The sequence below is a fragment of the Electrona antarctica genome (genome assembly GCF_951216825.1).
Source record: "Electrona antarctica genome assembly, chromosome: 10".
Taxonomy (NCBI): domain Eukaryota; kingdom Metazoa; phylum Chordata; class Actinopteri; order Myctophiformes; family Myctophidae; genus Electrona; species Electrona antarctica.
The window spans coordinates 35,847,583-35,867,125 of record NC_136791.1 but is presented as its reverse complement, the minus strand read 5'-3'; the positions used below and the strand labels follow the sequence as shown (position 1 = coordinate 35,867,125).

At 43.7% G+C, this 19,543-nt stretch overlaps 1 protein-coding gene across 1 annotated transcript in view; it reads right to left on the bottom strand.

The window, feature by feature from the left end:
* Nucleotides 1-8,281: 8,281 nt before the first annotated feature.
* The window catches only part of LOC306931282 (protein kinase C epsilon type-like), a gene marked incomplete at its 5' end in the record, with an annotated part of 95,544 nt that continues 84,282 nt past the window's right edge, over nt 8,282-19,543 (bottom strand). The window contains 4 exons of the mRNA XM_079512586.1: nt 8,282-8,444; nt 8,799-8,945; nt 11,218-11,406; nt 11,711-11,849. Of these exons, the coding sequence (XP_079368712.1) occupies nt 8,298-8,444; nt 8,799-8,945; nt 11,218-11,406; nt 11,711-11,849 (622 nt within the window). The 3' untranslated portion in view covers nt 8,282-8,297. The remainder of the gene's footprint in view (nt 8,445-8,798; nt 8,946-11,217; nt 11,407-11,710; nt 11,850-19,543) is intronic.

The following is a 19,543-nucleotide window of genomic DNA, read 5'->3' as shown; positions in this document are numbered from 1 at the left end:
AGCCGAAAGCCATACAACAGCTTGTAGGCGCAACATCCACACAACACAGAGGGTGGGGTTAACCACCAACCAATAGGAGAGAAGGGCTGTTTTGTATCCCAATGGGCGGAGTTTAGTTGTAGTCTCCTGAGTCCCGCAGAAAAGTCCGACTGGAGAGTGACAGAGTGTCACCCGTGCGCAACTTGGAGACCTCAAATAAGCCATCTCAGTCCGTGATTTCTAGCACTTTTGTTCAACAATGTAACTGTTTTAATTAATTCTCATCTATCTATTATAGTTATTTCAGTTTTGAATACTTTCTGTTTTCCATTTCATATATTTTATATTGCTGTATTTAATGTATATTGTTTTGATTGATTGATTGTGCTTGAAATGTACTGTAATTCTGCAAACTGTTAATAAATATTTCTATCAAACTCAGGCTGTTAACTGTGAGTGGACGACCCAATTAAGCATTACACTTGTTGATTTTGTGTTTTGTATTTCGGCTACATTGAAAATGAGGGCCTGCCCCTAAATTGTACTCCACGCTTAAATGAAGGTTCTGATGATGATGATGATGAAATGACGCACGGCTGTCTCCAGTCATTTCTACAATCAGTACCAGATTTAAAGGCACTGATTCTGTGTGTTGGCTTGTTCAGAAGAGGATGACGTCTTTCGAAGAAAGTTTGATTCATTTAGCAAGCCAGTGCCCCATTCTGTATGTAAAAAGCCATCCGTTTTATTATGACAGTGTACAATGCGACTCCACATATCGCCGTATTGGTCACCACCTAGGTGTGGATGGTAAGCAAAATATATGATAAATGGAGCCTAACGTTACACCGTGTAACGTTAGGCTCCATTTATCATATATATCATATATAACGAACACATTACATTGTTTCAGCATCTTGTTTCAACATTTCAGCATGATCAATGATAAAACGGGTTTGTTTGTTTTGTTTGGTACTTTATTTACAGTTTGCTAATGAACACAGTGCGCTTTCAGTTCACAACAAACACATTAAATTGTTTCAGCATCTTGTTTCAACATTTCAGCATAAATATCCTTCCCACGGACGCATAGGAAGGCACAAAAGTTCGAATTCTCATCCTCGTGTCCTCTAATGCCCAGTCCATGTTCACACAGCACCTGGATAGTGGTTAAGATCGCCAGCAAAGCCTCTCTTGCTTCAGCCATTTGCTTTGCTTTACCAACCGACATTGTCGACACCACATTCACGCCTTTATTGACGCTATTGACGGCTAGGGCAGCAGCTCGATGCACGCCACATGCCAGGAGGAAAACCCTTCGCGTGTAAACGCGTTCAATGTATCTTGTTCGCGTGCTGATGTCGATGGTAGTGGAGCACCCAGCTCCACAGCTTTAGAGCAAAGGCTACAAAACACTCTGTCTTTAGTAGAGTTGTACGTGATCCAGGTAAATGTCTCTTTCCAGATGGGTTGATATTTGCGCCCCCGGACTGCTGGCTGCTGGCTGCTGACGACACCTTTAGAATTATTAGCTCTTAAAAGAGCCGTTGTGTTGGCGCTGACAGTGCTGTCCACCTCGGCAGCTACGTTGTCGGCGGCGGGCACTGGGAGCGGGGTCTTGGCGGCGGCGGCGGCGCCGAATTGTAGCATGGACTGGACGAATCTCTTCTTGGCTGGAGGTGGCTTCATCATAGTAGTCAAATGGAAATAAAGCCTACTGTACTGCAATGCAACATTTATACTATCTACCTGGCAGCAGAACAAAAGCCACCTTATTAGCATTTGAATGAATACCTGTTCGCCCACCCCCCCAGTGGCCCAAGCACCCTCCACCTAAAGGTGTGTGCCTACGTGACAAAATGACCAGGGGAGGGGATCTTCAGCCCTTGATTACGTGACTAAATGACCAGGGGGAGGGGATATTCAGCCTTAATCTCAGTGGGTGCCATTTGGCGTATTATTTTTTCAGTGGGTGCCCAAGCCCTCAGGCACTCCCAAAGTTGACGCCGCTGCTACCAGCACAACTTCACCAAAAACTACACGCAGATAAACGTGGGTCTGTTGTTTTCCGCATTCCGCTCTAGCGCACCGCCCACTTCCCGCAAAGCCTTGTGGGAAATGGATGCATCTAGGGAGGGACGGCCATGATACTACACAGCATTGATCCAACGAGCACGAGAATTGCATTAAAGGTGTGAGCTCAGCCCTAGTCCTGCACTTGGGTCCTACACCTCTGACTCTGATCATGATTCGTGACAGGTCTAGCATCATGCAACACGTTCTATCACCATCAACCAAGTTGTAAAACTGAACAACCACCTGAAAACAGCCAAGCAGCCAGCTTGTACATCCTAATAACACCATGTCAACACTGTGAACAGCATCACCCCAACAGCAGCACCTTAAATGACTCTTTTCAGGATTCATTCATGACCTATTTATTTATTATGCACCCACAAATGTTGCACAATTGGCTACAATTGTCAAAGATCTTGCACCATAACTTGGAATGTTGATGTGAAATCCTTGCTTGACTGCAGAAAGCTCTACAGACTAGGCAGGGACTCAACGGGGGAACTTTGGGGGAGTTGGTCCTCTAAACATAATGGAGTCAGACCTCTGATTTCAGCCACCTGCAGTGATGTCCTCATGGGAGGTATGGAATTAGAATACACTGCCTGTTAACTTGGATGAAGCATGCTGCAATGCTGAATGCTGACAGTTGAAACAGCCCATGTGCGTCACTGGTATGTATGTAGGTGTGTTGTATGATGTATGGATTTCATGTTTCGGAAACAGTCTTAGCAGACCTTAGGCACCGGCCTACAGTGCAGTATATCTGTGTGTGTGTGTGTGTGTGTGAGTGCGTGCGCGTGTGTGCACATGAGCGCATGTATGCTTCGGTGTGTAGAGGCTATTTTCGCCTCTACAGTACTAGGAATGCCTCGGTCATATACTATATTGAACTATTTGCATGTTAGGTTACATGGTAACTTGTTTGTTACAGAGAAACGAGGACAACAACTAGCTCAGTGCTTTGTATACTGTAGTCGGTGTGCAACTGGATATGCACCCGCAAGTACATGATAATTGCCACTTTGACATGACTTGACCTCAGGCAGATTATTGTACCTGTGTATATGAATGTGTGAGTAGGGATTAAAGATAGCACTCAACAGTGTCTGACGTGGACAACCACGTCAGACACTGTATGTAATGAATTAGGCTTTACACCCGGGTGCATGGTCAGGAATATGATATACCTTAACGAATAGAAATTTCTAAATGTCTAGAAAATATCACCTTATAATACAAATGGGTAAATTGACACCGAGGCAAAATGGAATTTCATTTTTGACATTGTCATTATTTAATAGGTTTCCAAAAAATTAAAATACACCTTCACATCCTTTTGAGAATACAGTACATTTGGCACGCAGCAAAGAGAAAACGAAAAAAAGTTAAAAAGGAAAGGAAAGAAACGAGAAAATAGCTCACTTCAACAAAATACAAACATTAAAAATAACGCATAATGATTTCAAGGAAAAAGAATACATAGATCAAGTGACAAAATATACATATAAATCTTCACAGGTACAGGAACTGCAAATAAATTTCTCTATACATACAGTAACTACTGTACTGTACAATTCTTTAATTGAATGGGACCTCATGTCAGTTTGACTCACTTCATGACCTGACAACCGATTGAAAGAGGCTTACTATATTTTCTCTCAATGTTTGTTCTCTCTCTCTCTCTCTCTCTCTCTGTCTCTCTCTCTCTCTGTCTCTCTCTCTCTCTCTGTCTCTCTTAAACATTCAAAGAAGTCAAAGTAAAGGGGCTGTGAGTGAAAAGAGGTTTGGGTGCACTTTGAGACAGCATAAAGACTTTTCAGATCATAATCAGTTTGATTATAAAGCGAGTCACTGAGTGAGGAGAGGAGAACAGAATACAGCAGAACAGGCGTGCAGTGGTTGCACCAGTTGATTCTGAGCTTTTAGAGTAATTCAGACAGATCTACAAGCTAATCTTGCTGTGTTTTGAGTAAGCGACACCGTCGTACGAGGAAGTACAAATCTTTGGTCTGAACTATAGGCATTCACATCACTTCAACAGTCACATGACTCTCCAAACTGAAACTATGCCTTGCGGGTTAATTGATTGACTAAAATGTGCGCGCGTGTATGTGTGTGTGTGTGTGTGTGTGTGTGTGTGTGTGTGTGTGTGTTTGTGGCATGTGTGCTTCCATGTGTAGAGGGTCATTTGTGTTAAGCAAGATGTTGCTTTTGTTGTGTACCACTAGCTACCACAACTAAACTACTACCACTGCTACTGCTACTATGACAACTAGTCGCTATTTTCGCCTCTAGCAATGCCTCCGTCATATACTGTATTGAACTATTTGCATGTAAGGTTACAATGAGGATAACAACTAGCTCAGTGCTTTGTAGTTGTGCAACTGGGAAATCTATGCACCCACAACTACTACATTTTATAATTAGCTATTCCACAAACAGAGTTTCTCTGCACCTACAGTACATGACATTGATCTGTGTATACATGCTTACTGCCTCATATGCTGCTAATATGTTATAGTTGCAAGTAAAAGTAGCTAAATTGAGTTCTCTAAACGTTTTACTGAGTTTTTCTAGATGAATTGGAAGTGGTGCAGAGGAAACCTGTTGTGTGAGATAATTGCCACTTTGACATGACTTGACCTCTGGCAGATTATTGTACCTGTGTATATGAATGTGTGAGTAGGGATTAAAGATAGCACTCAACAGTGCTGACGTGGAAAACCACGTAATTTGCGAACAGCTGTCACACTTGCGCTTGAAAAGCGAAAAAATAAGTAGGAAAAGGAAAAGAAAGACTAACTAAAATGAGCTACAAGGTCAATAGCAAATGATAGAATATGGGGATGCAATTAGTGGAAGAAAAAAAAACATAAAACAACACAACAACAAAAGACAAAGAAATTAAATAATCTATTGCACATGGACATTTATTTTATCTTAAAAAAAATCTATTCGATAAGGTATATCATATTTCTGACCATGCACCCGGGTGTAAAGCCTCATTCATACTAGTTACATACTGTAAGGTGTCTCGCACCAGAAAGAGCAGATTTACCATCTCACAAGGGGCTGTGCTGTGATAGGTTGTAAGCTTGTAGATTGTCTATTTTCATGCATGATACTAAATATAAATCAGGGGAAACACCTCTGCTGTTTCCTCTAAATAGACTTGGCAGGATGATTGTATTTACAAGATGCGGCCTGTACAGAGAGGAGTGGACAAGATACAGTTGGGTGCCACCGATATTGTCCCTTATCATTTGACCCATTTAGGCCTGACCTCAAAATTAAAAAAAAATCCTTCTAAATCCTCCAGTTTTCTGAAATAAATATTGTCACGATTTTTCAAAAATAGCAGACCTACAAGCTCGTAGCGCGCCACTCGGTGGCGCGCTATGAGCTTGTAGATCTGCTATTTTTCAATAGCTAAATTATAACATAATGTTTAAAACACCAAAAGGGGTTCCCGCCCAAAATGGTTTAACTGTCCTTTTGCGCAGATCACGCAAACCTCAGCAAAAAGAAAAGGACAATATCGATGGCCTCCAACTGTATGCCGCAGAACATCTGCGATTTCTGACACAGCAAGAGGATCACCCAGAAAGAACCCCAACATAACACTGACAACCAAAATAATTTAAATAAAGAAAATACTTGAAAGTAGGCCTACAAACAAAATATTGAGAGGGAACTTCTTATGGAATATCCTGTGAAGGTTTCACGCACGCACGCACGCACGCACGCACGCACGCACGCACGCACGCGCACACACACACACACACACACACACACCATAGACCAGATACATTCAATGTAAACACACATTAGTTTACGGACTGAAACATTCCACTTGGTTAAAATGCATGACATTCATTTAAAATTTGGATCTCGTGAACACTGAGGCTATAGTGACCATAGGTCAGATAGAGAGTAACTGATCACACAGTTACAAAAGGCATTTCAAGAAAAAATGTACATGTCACAACAAAGAACATTTACAGAGCTTGTGTCCAGGACCAAGAAAAACTGTTAGCTGCTATATTTCCATCTGATGGTTAAGCCAATTTTAAGCAGACTTTAGAGATATTGAAATAGCATGCGAATTTTGAGGTGGCTGAAGCGAATAAATAGGTTACCCATACATACAGAAGAATGTTGCCATGTCAGAAAACAAAAAAGTCTGTAATTTGGTGAGATATAGTGGAAACATCGCAGCGATCATTATTTATTTGACCAACATTTTTCCAGCATCATTTCTTTAGTGACCAAAATTGTTTCCACGGAGAGTGCAAAAACCTTAATTGCGATACTAATGAAATGTTACTGACATGTGTGTTTCTTGATGTGACACGTCACAATTCACTTGATAATACTTAGATGGAAACTGAACATCGCAGGTCATCCATTTAAAGCCTGTTAATTTTCATGCCACGTACTGCAGTTAATTAGTTGTTAGTAATGTAATTATGCAGATCTATGGGTACAAGTAGCCTGTTTTAGTTGCTAGCTATGGGTACAGTAGTTTTCAAGTAGCTTGGTTTCAATTAAAAGTGATACAATTACAGGCCATTATTATAACAAAATACCATGTTTCTCACAAGTGATAATGAAAAACTGGGAAAAAATCTTGCTACCTAGTTTCTTTCACACATCTCTTTCAATACTGTATTTAAACTTTCAAACACATATATATTTTTCAAGATCTTACTTTTACTCTTACTTTATACAATCATAGGTTCAGTGATATCTTTGCATTCACATATGTGGTTTGGGAAGAAAAACATTCTTAAACAATGAAAAAAGACAAACAGGTTGTACAGAAACAATTTTGCTTGTTCCAAAGGTGTGCTGAATCACACAAACATGCATAATTGAATTGTTCACACACACACATGCATGCCTGCACATACACTCAACACCCTGCATGTACGCACAGATTCACGCACGCACACCCTCGCGAGCGCAGGCACGCACACGCACACACCCACACACACACACCCACACACACACACCCACACACCCACACACACAAACACACACACACACACGCACAGCCCATGACCTTCTCCTCCCAACGTTTTCTACACACAAGTTGAAAGCTTAATATTTTCTCTTCCTTCTATTGTCCAATGGTTGAGTCTGTGGTGGTGACAAAGAGCAGTCCATCCCTTCACACACAAGTTTGTCTGGGTCTGCAGTTCTGGAGCAGATCAGAGGTGGTTCTGGATTGGAACAGACCTCCGATGACAAACTAAGGGCTCTCATGACAGTTATTTGACCTCAATTTCCATCACAATTTATGAAATGTTCAAATGAGGAGGACGATGAGGGTATATAAATGGCCTGGTATATCTCCTGTGTTGGAGGGGTGCACGGAATAAGCACATCTTGGGCTCCTCGCCGCCGTTACCCGCGACGCGGCCAGCAAGTCAGCCTCTGCCCGAAAATTACGAGTATAGGAGCTTGCTCTGTCCCTAAATGGTATTTTGGTGCAGCGTCACCTGCTATCTATTTTGCCGACACCGGTATTTGCGCCTATAGAGATGTGGTCATGGGCGTGTTGACACGCTTTCCCCTAAATTGCTATTTTGGTCACACACACACATTTGGGAAGGTGATAGTGGAGTTTAAAAGCACCCGTAAGCCGTATGCCAAATTAGTTTGGTAGAGCGCCGTGCGCCGCGTGCCTACAATGGAGATGTCCACGGAGTCAGGCTGCCTCATCTCTCCTTATTCTCCTATTGCATCTCTTCGTCATTTTCCTATTAATCAGCAGAAGTGAGTGCCTGCTGTGACCTGTCACTTCCTTGTGTCCATTGTGTTTATACTTGTCTAGTCAAAGAAGTTATTTGACTTGTGCCAGCCATTGTACGTGATTCTATTTGCTCGTTCAGTTTCATCACAGCGCAGCAAATGGGGTTTAATCCGATTTACCGACATTTCATTTTCGACTTGATACCGTTTCGTAGAGATGGCCTACACGCACGATCTATACCAAATGAAAGCTCCAATTCCGTAGATCATACAGCAGAGATCTGAGCGAGTTGTGACTCAATGAAAGGGTGATTGTTCTTGGCTCTGTGCGCTGGAGAAAATAATAATAATAAGAAAAACGGCACGGGGGGGTGGGGGGACACATGTGTCAACATGTGTATGTTTCTATATACACACACACACGTGTGCCTGTGTGTGTGTGTGTGTGTATGTGTGTGTGTGTGTGTGTGTTCATAAGTGTACTTCTATGCCACAGTCTCCTCTCCAAAGTAGGAGAAGCCCTTGAATTCGTCCTGGTTAATTTGTTTAATGATGGTATTGTCCACCGGTGTCAACACAGGGTCCTCACGAGTAAAATCCTGGTCAAAATTATTCACATCCCTTTTGGTTTTCTGGGAGAATAGAGGAAAGAAAAGGAGAGAGGAGAGATGTCATCCCATTTACAAAACATTTAGCACAAATAACTGTGCATTTGCAAACAACAAAAACAAAACAAAACAAAACACAATGATCCTTAATGGATGTAATTCTGGGTCTACAAAGCATATCTTGTCATTTTATGGAGCATTCTTCAGTGTTACATGAAATGTGTTCAGTACATTACGGCCTCGGCAGCCATCCAAAGGCAATTATTTTTCATTCATATATTATGTATGTGTACCATGAGTGTGCGTGCGTGCGTGCGTGCGTGCGTGCGTGCGTGCGTGCGTGCGTGCGTGCGTGCGTGCACGGAGGTAATAACTCACAATGCGTGGTTTGAATGGCGGTCTGGTCTTCCTCTGCTCCAGCAGGTCCCAGTCAATCTCTTTAAAGAATGGATGGAGCTTGATGGCCTCCTCCAAACCCTGAGTTACCACACAGCCCAGACGCTTGTTAGGGCTCTTAGTCATAAACTAAGGAGAACGAGAGAGAGACACACACACACACACACACACAGTCACACACACACACACACACACACACACACACACACACACACACACACACACACACACACACACACACACACACACACACACACACACACACACACACACACACACACACACAACTGATTAATTATTGGTTGCACATCGTGTCGCAAACCAAAAATAGCCGATCTACCGATCTACAAACTCACAACATGTCACAAGTTTGTAGATTTACGGCCCTATATCTTGCACGCCGCCTTACCCCTTATGCCTAAACCTTTTTGCCACGTTTTACTATTTTGAAACCTTTTTGCCACGTTTTACTATTTTGAAAAACATTTCAAAACTGTTCAAATAGCCAATCTACAAGCTCACAATGTTATTTTCATTATTTAAAAAATATTTTCAAAATAGTAAAAAATCTAAAGTTTAAGCATAAGGGGTAAGGGCACCCTGATGTTTTCAAGGCACAACAACACTGGCACGGAAAGAAGTATACATCAGGCCGTAACCTTAGATTAGGATAATTTCATACTGTATTTTCTTTTCAATTTTATATCTTTGAGGCTCATGAAATTTGTATTATTTTTTGGGATAGTAGAATAGAATAGACAGAGAGCCAATCACCGCTATCATCTACCATCATGTGACTGGTCAGAGTCCAAGGCATAGGCTGCTCCAAGTTAAACACACACACTTTCCCACAAGGCTTTGCCGGCGGCAAACTCACACAGAGGCCAAAATAAACGCAACAGCTTGCAGTGGAAAAATAAGAATGAACAAACAAATGCCTTGTCTGATGTACTGTAACACACGCATGCACGTGCGAACACACACACAAGCGCGCGCGCACACACACACACACACACACACACAAACACACGCACGCACGCACGCACGCACGCACGCACGCACGCACGCACGCACGCACGCACGCACGCACGCGCGCGCGCATGCTTACTTCATGGATCGACATGGACAACGGAGCAGTTAGCCTGTATTCTATAAGTCGAGAACATGAAATACATATACTATAGATAGTGTAAATGAGTTTATATAGTATATAGTTATTTTTCACATACCCAGCCTTTATTTGACCTGGGTAAAATATGTCATAAAAGGTCCAAGCATCTAGGCTCCAATGTAGCATGATATTTTTCAAAGCATTTACTCCAACAGGCTGGGGCGGCACCTGTAGGGAGTGTTGGGCGGGAGGAGTAGGACGAGGACCCTATACGTCCTCCCGGTGGGGGTTCCTAACTGGTAGGTGAGTCAGTATGTGACAGTGACAACACAGTATACGTGCATGGGGAGGAATTCATTGGCGTAATGACTAAATTGGGCAGAAGAGGGGGGTGAAACATGATTGGCTACTCTAAATAAAATTGACAAAAAAAAGGACAAAGAATGTAATACGCTCTATATTGTAGGGGTGTACATGAAAGCTGAACAATCACGGGCCTTGTGGTTAGCCTTGTGTCTGCCTTGAGATTGGGAGGTCATATCAAAAGACTCTAAAAAATGGGACCGTTGATGTCCCTGCGTCAGTCCCTGCGACAAGACAGAAAATCCCAACCCATTTGGTTACATCTGTACACGTCAATGTGGGCCCCAGGAAGACTATAGCGACCACTTTGTGAAAGCTAATGGGGATCCTAATAAAGAATTAGGAATGAATGAACACACATGCAGCCTCGTACTGACCGCTTTTAGGATAGACACAGCCTCCTTGTACTGACCGCTTTTAGGATAGACACAGCCTCCTTGTACTGACAGCTTTGAGGATAGACACAGCCTCCTTGTACTGATCCCTTTTAGGATAGACACAGCCTCCTTGTACTGACAGCTTTGAGGATAGACACAGCCTCCTTGTACTGACCCCTTTTAGGATAGACACAGCCTCTTGTACTGACCGCTTTGAGGATAGACACAGCCTCTTGTACTGACCGCTTTGAGGATAGACACAGCCTCTTGTACTGACCGCTTTGATGATAGACACAGCCTCTTGTACTGACCGCTTTGAGGATAGACACAGCATCTTGTACTGACCGCTTTGAGGATAGACACAGCCTCCTTGTACTGACCGCTTTGATGATAGACACAGCCTCTTGTACTGACCGCTTTGAGGATAGACACAGCATCTTGTACTGACCGCTTTGAGGATAGACACAGCCTCTTGTACTGACCGCTTTGAGGATAGACACAGCCTCTTGTACTGACCGCTTTGAGGATAGACACAGCCTCTTGTACTGACCGCTTTGAGGATAGACACAGCCTCCTTGCTGAGCCAGACTGGGTATAAGACATCGTCGTGAAGGATGGATTCAAACAGGTCGTCCTCGTTGTCCGCCTCAAACGGAGGCTGTCCAGCCATCATCTCGTACATCAACACACCCAGGGCCCACCAGTCCACAGACGGGCCGTAGTCCAGTTCCTGTAGGATCTAACGCGCACACACACACACACACACACGCGCACGCGCACACACACACACACACACACACACACACACACACACACACACACACACACACACACACACACACACACACACACACACACACACACACACACACACACACACACACAGTACACACACAGTACACACGTGAATACATTGTAATATTAGTTATTACTACTTTTACTACATCGATTTGAAAACATATACATTAACCACTTCAGACCTATACGTTTCATTTTCATCCATTTCAGACATAGAGAGAGAGAGAGAGAGAGAGAGGTGTTACCTCCGGCGCGATATAGTCCGGTGTGCCACAGAAGGTGGTGGTGGTGACTCCATTTAAGATCCCCTCCTTGCACATGCCAAAGTCTGCTAGCTTACAGTGGCCCTCTGCATCCAACAAGATGTTATCCAGCTTCAGGTCTCTGTGGAGAGAGGGGGGTGGATGACTTGTTGAATTATGTCCGCACAAGGACATCTAATCGCTAGAACAAGTCACAGGGAAAATCAGGGCACAGGGAAAATCAATGGGAATCCCAATCACACCGCTTTTTTCTGGAAAGTCACAGGTCTTATTATAAGATTTTGTTAATTCGGTTAATTCGGTTATCTACGGATTCAAGACACATGTTTGGCGTTTGTCTCCCACACACCACAGAAGTGTGGGGGGTCAGATGGAGAGAAACAAGAGGGCAGGATGGGGGAATGAAGTTGAAATGGGAGTGTATGGTGGGGGGGGGGGGGGGGGGGGGGGTAGAAGGTTCGGGTTAAAAGTGTAGCGAGAGTGAACGTTCTACTCAGAGGAATACTAAAAGAAAGTGGGAGCGTGACAGTGGGAATCTTTCCATGATGGGGCAAGAGAGAGAGGGGGGGAGAGAGAAAGAGGGGGAGGGGGAGAGAGAGAGAGAGAGAGAGAGAGAGAGAGAGAGAGAGAGAGAGAGAGAGAGAGAGAGAGAGAGAGAGAGAGAGAGAGAGAGAGAGAGAGAGAGAGAGAGAGAGAGAGAGAGAGAGAGAGAGAGAGAGAGAGAGAGAGAGAGAGAGAGAGGGGTAAAAGAACAGTCAAAGAGATAAGAGTGGTGGTGTTGAGAGATGACACGGCAGGCCATGAACACTGCCGCTTGGGGCTTGATGGTTGACTGCTGCAAAAATGTCAACATCTCTTCCACTCTCCCATTCAGCCTGAGGTGTTTTCAAAAACATCACCCCCCCAACAAGCCAGCGAGTGAGAGGATTGATCGCGTGCGTGCGTGCGTGCGTGCGTGTGTGCGTGCGTGCGTGCGTGCGTGCGCGTGTGTGTGTGTGCGTGCGTGCGTGCGTGCGCGTGTGTGTGTGCGTGCGTGCGTGCGCGTGTGTGTGTGCGTGCGTGTGTGTCCGACTGCACTTTGCTGTGACAGGTCTGGTGCGTAACGCAGTATTGGCCAGTCAACGTGGCATCATGGCTGCAACAACAGGGACCAAAGGCTTAAATTTAAAGGGATTACCGCAATCTGATCAAAACAACGGAGATCCTGATCTGTTCAAGGCTAATGTTGAAGCCCTTTCATATCACGCTGTTTCCTCTCTCTCTCTCTCTCTCTCTCTCTCTCTCTGTCCCTGCAGTCACGTCATTTTCTGTCTGTCTCACCTGCCTTAAGGAGGACTTCTAATTCCTGTTTGTTGTTGCTGTCTTGCTGTTCCCTCTAGATAGCTCACTGATATGGTTATTGTAATCTCTGTCTCTCTTTCTGTCCCTCCAACCTCTGATTCGCAATGAGCTGTGTTAAATGCAGTGTGAGAACATGATAACTTCATGTACTGTAGCATCACCAAGGCCTTTGCAGCGAAAGAAAGTTACAGATAGAAACAGTGAGATACCGTTAATTAATAAAAGCACTGCCCAATGGCAAAGACTTCACACAAAGAAACCAGTAAGATGCCTAGCTTCAGTCCCAGGCTTACTCGGTCCCTGGTCACAAAAGACAGAGACGGTATCGGCGGAAGTGTCGGGACGGAACATCCGTCAGATGTATTTCCCCTGGATACGCTATTTTGTCAACCAATCACAACACTTGTTTCATTCACGGAGATGTAAACAGATTTGTAAAGAGTCAAAGTCATTTCCTTGAGCGGTACTTCCGCCCAAAATCCTGCAACTTCCGTCCAAACAAATTGACACCGTCTACAGCATAGGTCTTGCCCAGCATGTAAGATGCCTGAGTTCGCGTGCACGCATCCGCCTGGGTGACAGCAGACTGCTGGGCGAGTGCTGGCGCTTTGGCATGGGGGGTCAGATCAACATATGGAATGAATTCTGCACTGGCCATATATGGAGCGTGTCTTGAGTATACAGGGTTTGATGAGGTCAGATCAACATATGGAATGTCAGAACAGGTCAGCTCCATATATGGAGATCTAATGCTGCCGGGCGCGGCTGCACTAATGACTTTGGGGCAGGCCCGTGTAGAGTTTAAATGGACAGGTATCAGTCAAAACGGAGACATCGAAGAGGAAGACGTTCTGACATATATCCAATCCATATATGGAGTTCTCAGGGTTTGAGGTTTGAGGTCAGATGTAAATGGTGCATTTATATAGCATATCCAAGGAGCTTTACATAGATTGTGTATTACATTACATTCACCCATTCACACACACATTCATACACCGATGACGGCGGAAACCATGCAAGGCATCCAAGCCCTCTGTCTGTCTGTCTGTCTGTCTGTCTGTCTGTCTGTCTGTCTGTCTGTCTGTCTGTCTGTCTGTCTGTCTGTCTGTCTGTCACTCTTCTCTTGCTCACTCTGTCTCTGTCATTCTGTGTTTCTGTTTGTAATGCGGGGCTTATGAAGGAATACAATTTTGAATAGGAACATGAGTGGTCTTTCAGAAATTAACTATGGCCAGTAACAAAGGAAACCATTGTGGGTGCGGTCAGGAATAGTCAGAAATCCAGCAGGAGTGGGACTAAGAAAACAGGGCTCTAGTCCAAAGTATGCACACAGACATGTTATGAAATCATTTGGGGTTTCTGAGGAACCGCGCACTCAGATCAGCCAACGCAGGGAAGCTGGAAGTACCCTCACTAAAAACGCCGGGACAACGCTCCACACGTCCCAAACTCTTCTCTCTTCTGGCCCCAAAACTGTGGAATGCACTTCCCGTTGCAATCAGAACTGCAGCATCACTCCCGATCTTCTGCCGTAGTCTGAAAACCCACCTTTTCAGACTCCATCATGGCCCATAGCACTTACCCTACCCCCCTTAGACAGCACTTCTTAGACTTATATAGCATTTGAAACAGACTTATAGCATGTCATGTAGCACAATAAGTGCATTGTATGTAGTCATAGCACTTCATAGTATATATGTACACCATAGTATAGCATATATGTATAGTTTATATGTATAGTGTCATTATAAAGATATGTTCTAGTTATAGTTTATATGTATAGTGTCATTATATAGATATGTCCTAGTCACGTTCTTAGCTTACCCATGTTTCGCGATAAATGCATTTTACATATGTGATGTATTCCCATGCTTTTTGTTCTTGCTTAATGTAAGTCGCTCTGGATTAAGAGCGTCTGCTAAATGCCTAAATTGTAAATTATAATTGTATGACTGCATAAGCCCACATTCCTGTTTTTCTTTATGAAATTGAGAAATTGAGAGATATTTTTATGTGGATGCATTGTAATTGTGAAGGGACTTGGGAACCAGTGGCATTGCAGGTGATCCCTGGCCATGCACCAGAAAATCATATATATTTTTTAATAAAATATCGTATTTAAAACTTGCATGGCTTTTGAAGATTACGTCTATCAGGTGGGTCTACTGTATGATGGACCCACCCGATGGTGGTGCCCAGGTTGCTTAGTCAGGATGGTGGTCCCCGGGTCAAAATCAGTTGAAAACCCCTGCTATAGTGCACATTGAGAAGTGTTTTTGGAGGAGCGAGTGGTACTCCTTCACTAAAACCCCTGCTATAGTGCACATTGAGAAGTGTTTTTGGAGGAGCGAGTGGTACTCCTTCACTAAAACCCCTCATCTCAGACAGCAATGCCTTCAGCTTATCCCTACTGCATTGCTTTTGAATAGCACACCTGAGGCTAATAAACAGAAGATGATTTGTTTGTAATTTTCATAGCTGATGACACTAATCATTTTATTATATGACACTGAGCCGCAACAATATTTAATTTGCAATGGGTTGCAGGTGTGCAATAATGGAATAACAACATTATATTTTAATGGGTAATATATTGCACACATTTATTTTTGTTTTGTTTCAATATGAAGGCGGGGAAGCGTTTCAACCGGCTTGAGTAATGATGCCACCAAAAAGTATTGTTGTATAATGCCAAAAGCACTACACATGTCAGGCCTAGGGCCCTAGGATCAAATACTGCTTGGGACATCTCCTGTGTCAGACACTGTCTCCCTTCCATCTTTCCCACTGTGTGTCTCCCACTCTCCCTCCTATGGTAGGAGGTTGCGCATCGTGTCACGTGCCAAAAATAACAGATCTACAAGCTCACAATGAGCCAAAACATGGTGAGTTTGTAAAATATGCTATTTTCAGTGCGTGACACTGGCGTGCAACAAAGTAGCTTTAGTCGTCTTTGTTTACCTTGTAATTTCTGTTGTTTACCACTAGAAGCTGTGTCTGGCACAACAAAATATTTCGGTGTACTGTGATTGCCGTGTGTAGGGCAAGGAACGAGTACCTGAGTGCCAGGGAAAATTTGACATTTGGCCGACTTTGACAAAGTGGGGACTGCCCAACATTTCAACATCCCATTACTCTGACTACGTGGCTTTGCGTGCGGTTAGGATTAGTCAATGCAATCAGTCAGAATAATGCTCCATCGGAACAATGACACGACAAAGTTGAGTATTTCCTCACAATTGCCAGCAAAGCTAACTGGGTAGCCAAGACTATTGGGAATTCCTCTGGTCTGTTAGCATTTTGCAACAACTACCAGATCACTTTTGCTAGTCCTAGAGTAGTATTGTAGTTGAAATAGCCTAGCCATGCTTCAAACGAGCATGATGGAACACCTAATCAAAACATAAAAATCAGCTGTGCTGAGTCTCGCTGCTCTCCGGGAGAGGGTTGCTAGGCTAGCGATTTTCCAGGGCCATTTTTGGTCATAGTGGCTACATCTGTCATTCAAAATTATGTTTTTAGCGACTTCTGTGCTGCTTACGGAACTCGCCTATTATGTGTTGAGTTATACTTCAGAGGCAGCAACCTGCAGCAACGCAGGGCAGGCGTGCCATTAATGACAGTAAAGCACACCCTCTTGTGTAATTTTGCTTAACTGAAACACAGAAGGAATCAAAGGTGACATATTAGCTTACAGTAACATAGATGGTTTGGACAAAAACCTTGTCTTCAACAAGCATTGTGTGGGTATTTTTCTTCACCACTAAATAGATAGTGATCATTGGACACTGTCTGGTGTACAATGGTTTATGCAGGAAAGCTTTTCACTCAACAAACTGTCAATAAACAGGAACTATACAGTCAACGCCACAGTCAACGCTCAGGACTAGCCTTTGTACACGCACGCACGCACGCACGCACGCACGCACGCACGCACGCACGCACGCACGCACGCACGCACGCACGCACGCACGCACGCACGCACACACACACACACACACACACACACACACACACACACACACACACACACACACACACACACACACACACACACACACACACACACACACACAAGCACAAGCAATCAGGCTCAATTGAGGGCATTTCCTGTGTTTCATGTAAATCTTGAGTGATTTTTTCCATTACGTTCTTAGCGGCAACCCCAATGCACTGGGACAACCTGCGCCTCTGTCTCCATATCAACTGTACAGACACACACACACACACACACACACACACACACACACACACACACACACACACACACACACACACACACACACACACACACACACACACACACACACAACTGCATATTCAGACTGGAATGCAGATGTAATTAATGCACAGTCATATAACACATACACATATACTGTACATACACATACATCATATACATACACATATAGGCCTAGCCTGTTGCACAAATGTTGCACAAAAGAATGCAACAAATAAGAGTATTGCACACTAAAATTGACCACGACATCTTTGAAGATTCTTAATGTAAGGTTTGGTTTGTGTATTCATCGTCACATCAGAATGCAGACATATACAAATCTGTTTCTGAAATTTTAATGTATTCTCATATTGCTGTGTACAGGCCTTTGCTGGTGTGTTCACATCCATGCAGGGCTTTCAGAATACCCCCAGATCATTAAGGCGTGGGAGTGGAATAGTAAAGATAAAGATGCATAGTCGGTACATGGTTTTCATTATTACATCAGCCTCCTCAAAGCCCACTGACACAAAGCTATAAGGATTTCCTGTCAAAGCTAAAGGAGTACTTGAGTCATGTACTCACTACTCATGGGACTAAACCTTTTTCATTGCAATTTCATAACAAGCCACAACAGTCCACCATACATAAATTAACTATAGGTGCACTCAGAGCGCAGATCTCTGCCAGCTGTTGCTTTTAAAACAAGCAAGTAAATTAATAAGATACAGCGTTGTAAAACTCCTGGCAAATACAGCTGTAGTTTACTTTCACCTTGTTTAGCTTTAATAGAGAAAGTGTTAGTCTCCCCCCACACACTATGTATTTGTCAAAACACATAAATACACATAAATTATATTCTGCAAAAATATATTAGGCATATTTTGAAATGAAAATCCCATGGCTGCGTGCTGGTAGATACCACCGCTTTTCTAGGGAGACCTGCTGTGATTGGCCAGTAGTTGCTGTAATTGACAGTTCTCATTTTTCACGCCTCGTGACACGCTCCATATGTCAATCTGACATCATCAAACCCTCTACTGGATAACCATACATGGAGAAGACTGGATCATCACCTAGATCTGCATATATGGACGCGGCCAGCAAATCTACATCTGACCTCAAACCCTTAGATCTCTATATATGGAGCTGACCTGTTCTGACATTCCATATGTTGATCCTTCCCTACCCGTCCTTCCTGTTCTGACATTCCATATGTTGATCTGACCTCATCAAACCCTGTACACCCAAGACTCCATATATGGCCAGTACAGAATTCATTCCATATGTTGATCTGACCCCCATGCTAAAGCGCCAGCGCTCGCCCAGCAGTCTGCCATCTGCCGTCACCCAGACCGATGTGTGTACGCGACCTCGTCCTTGCTTCTCGCCCTCAGGGCGTCTTACTGGTATATAACTGTATATTGTGTGTAGCTTGGCATGCAGTACAGGCGTGCACCAACCCATCCCTTTTGGACCAGTTCAAACCAGTAGTGTCAACAGCATGACGTCCAAATGCTACTGTTTACAGCCCTGCCTGTCTGTACAACTGTGTGCCAACAGTACACAGCAGGAGGACAAGGAGGGGTGACCGTGCTGTCCCCTATTATTATAATTGGCTTCAAGGAGGAGGTCAGAAGCCGCCTCAGAAGTCATGTTTTCGCCCCTGCTCGTGAATGAAACATATGTGGCAATGTGTTGATTCTCACTAACTTTGATGGACAAGAGTTTTGTGTCTTAAGCCATTACAGTTTTTCACGATTGTTAACACACAAAAATCAAAAACTTGACACAATTTGCACAACCTTCACTTCATGTACCTAATCGCTCGACACAATTTGCACTACATCACACTCCCTTATCTGCATTAGACTCTGACTTTCTGATGTCAATTACACATTACCTTGTTGTCCAAACACTACACACAATGTTCAGCTGTTGCACACACTTCTCACATAAAATCTCAAAGCATCAATCTGTTTTGTTTGGTGAACAATGGAGAACCTTGAAGAGATCGACAACCAGAGAAAGAGAGGGGTAAGAGTGAGAGGAGGACAAGGACGAGGAGGATGGAGAGGAAGAGGAAGAGGAGAAAGAAGAAGGAGAACGGTCTAATGAGATTCGGGCAACTGTGGTTGAACATTTTTTGGCTGCATATTTGTGTGCTGTTTTATGTTTGACTATGAAAAAGTAGGCCTACACGGAGTCATTTTACAAAAGGAGAAATGGCTCCATTTTGGGAACAGTTAAGA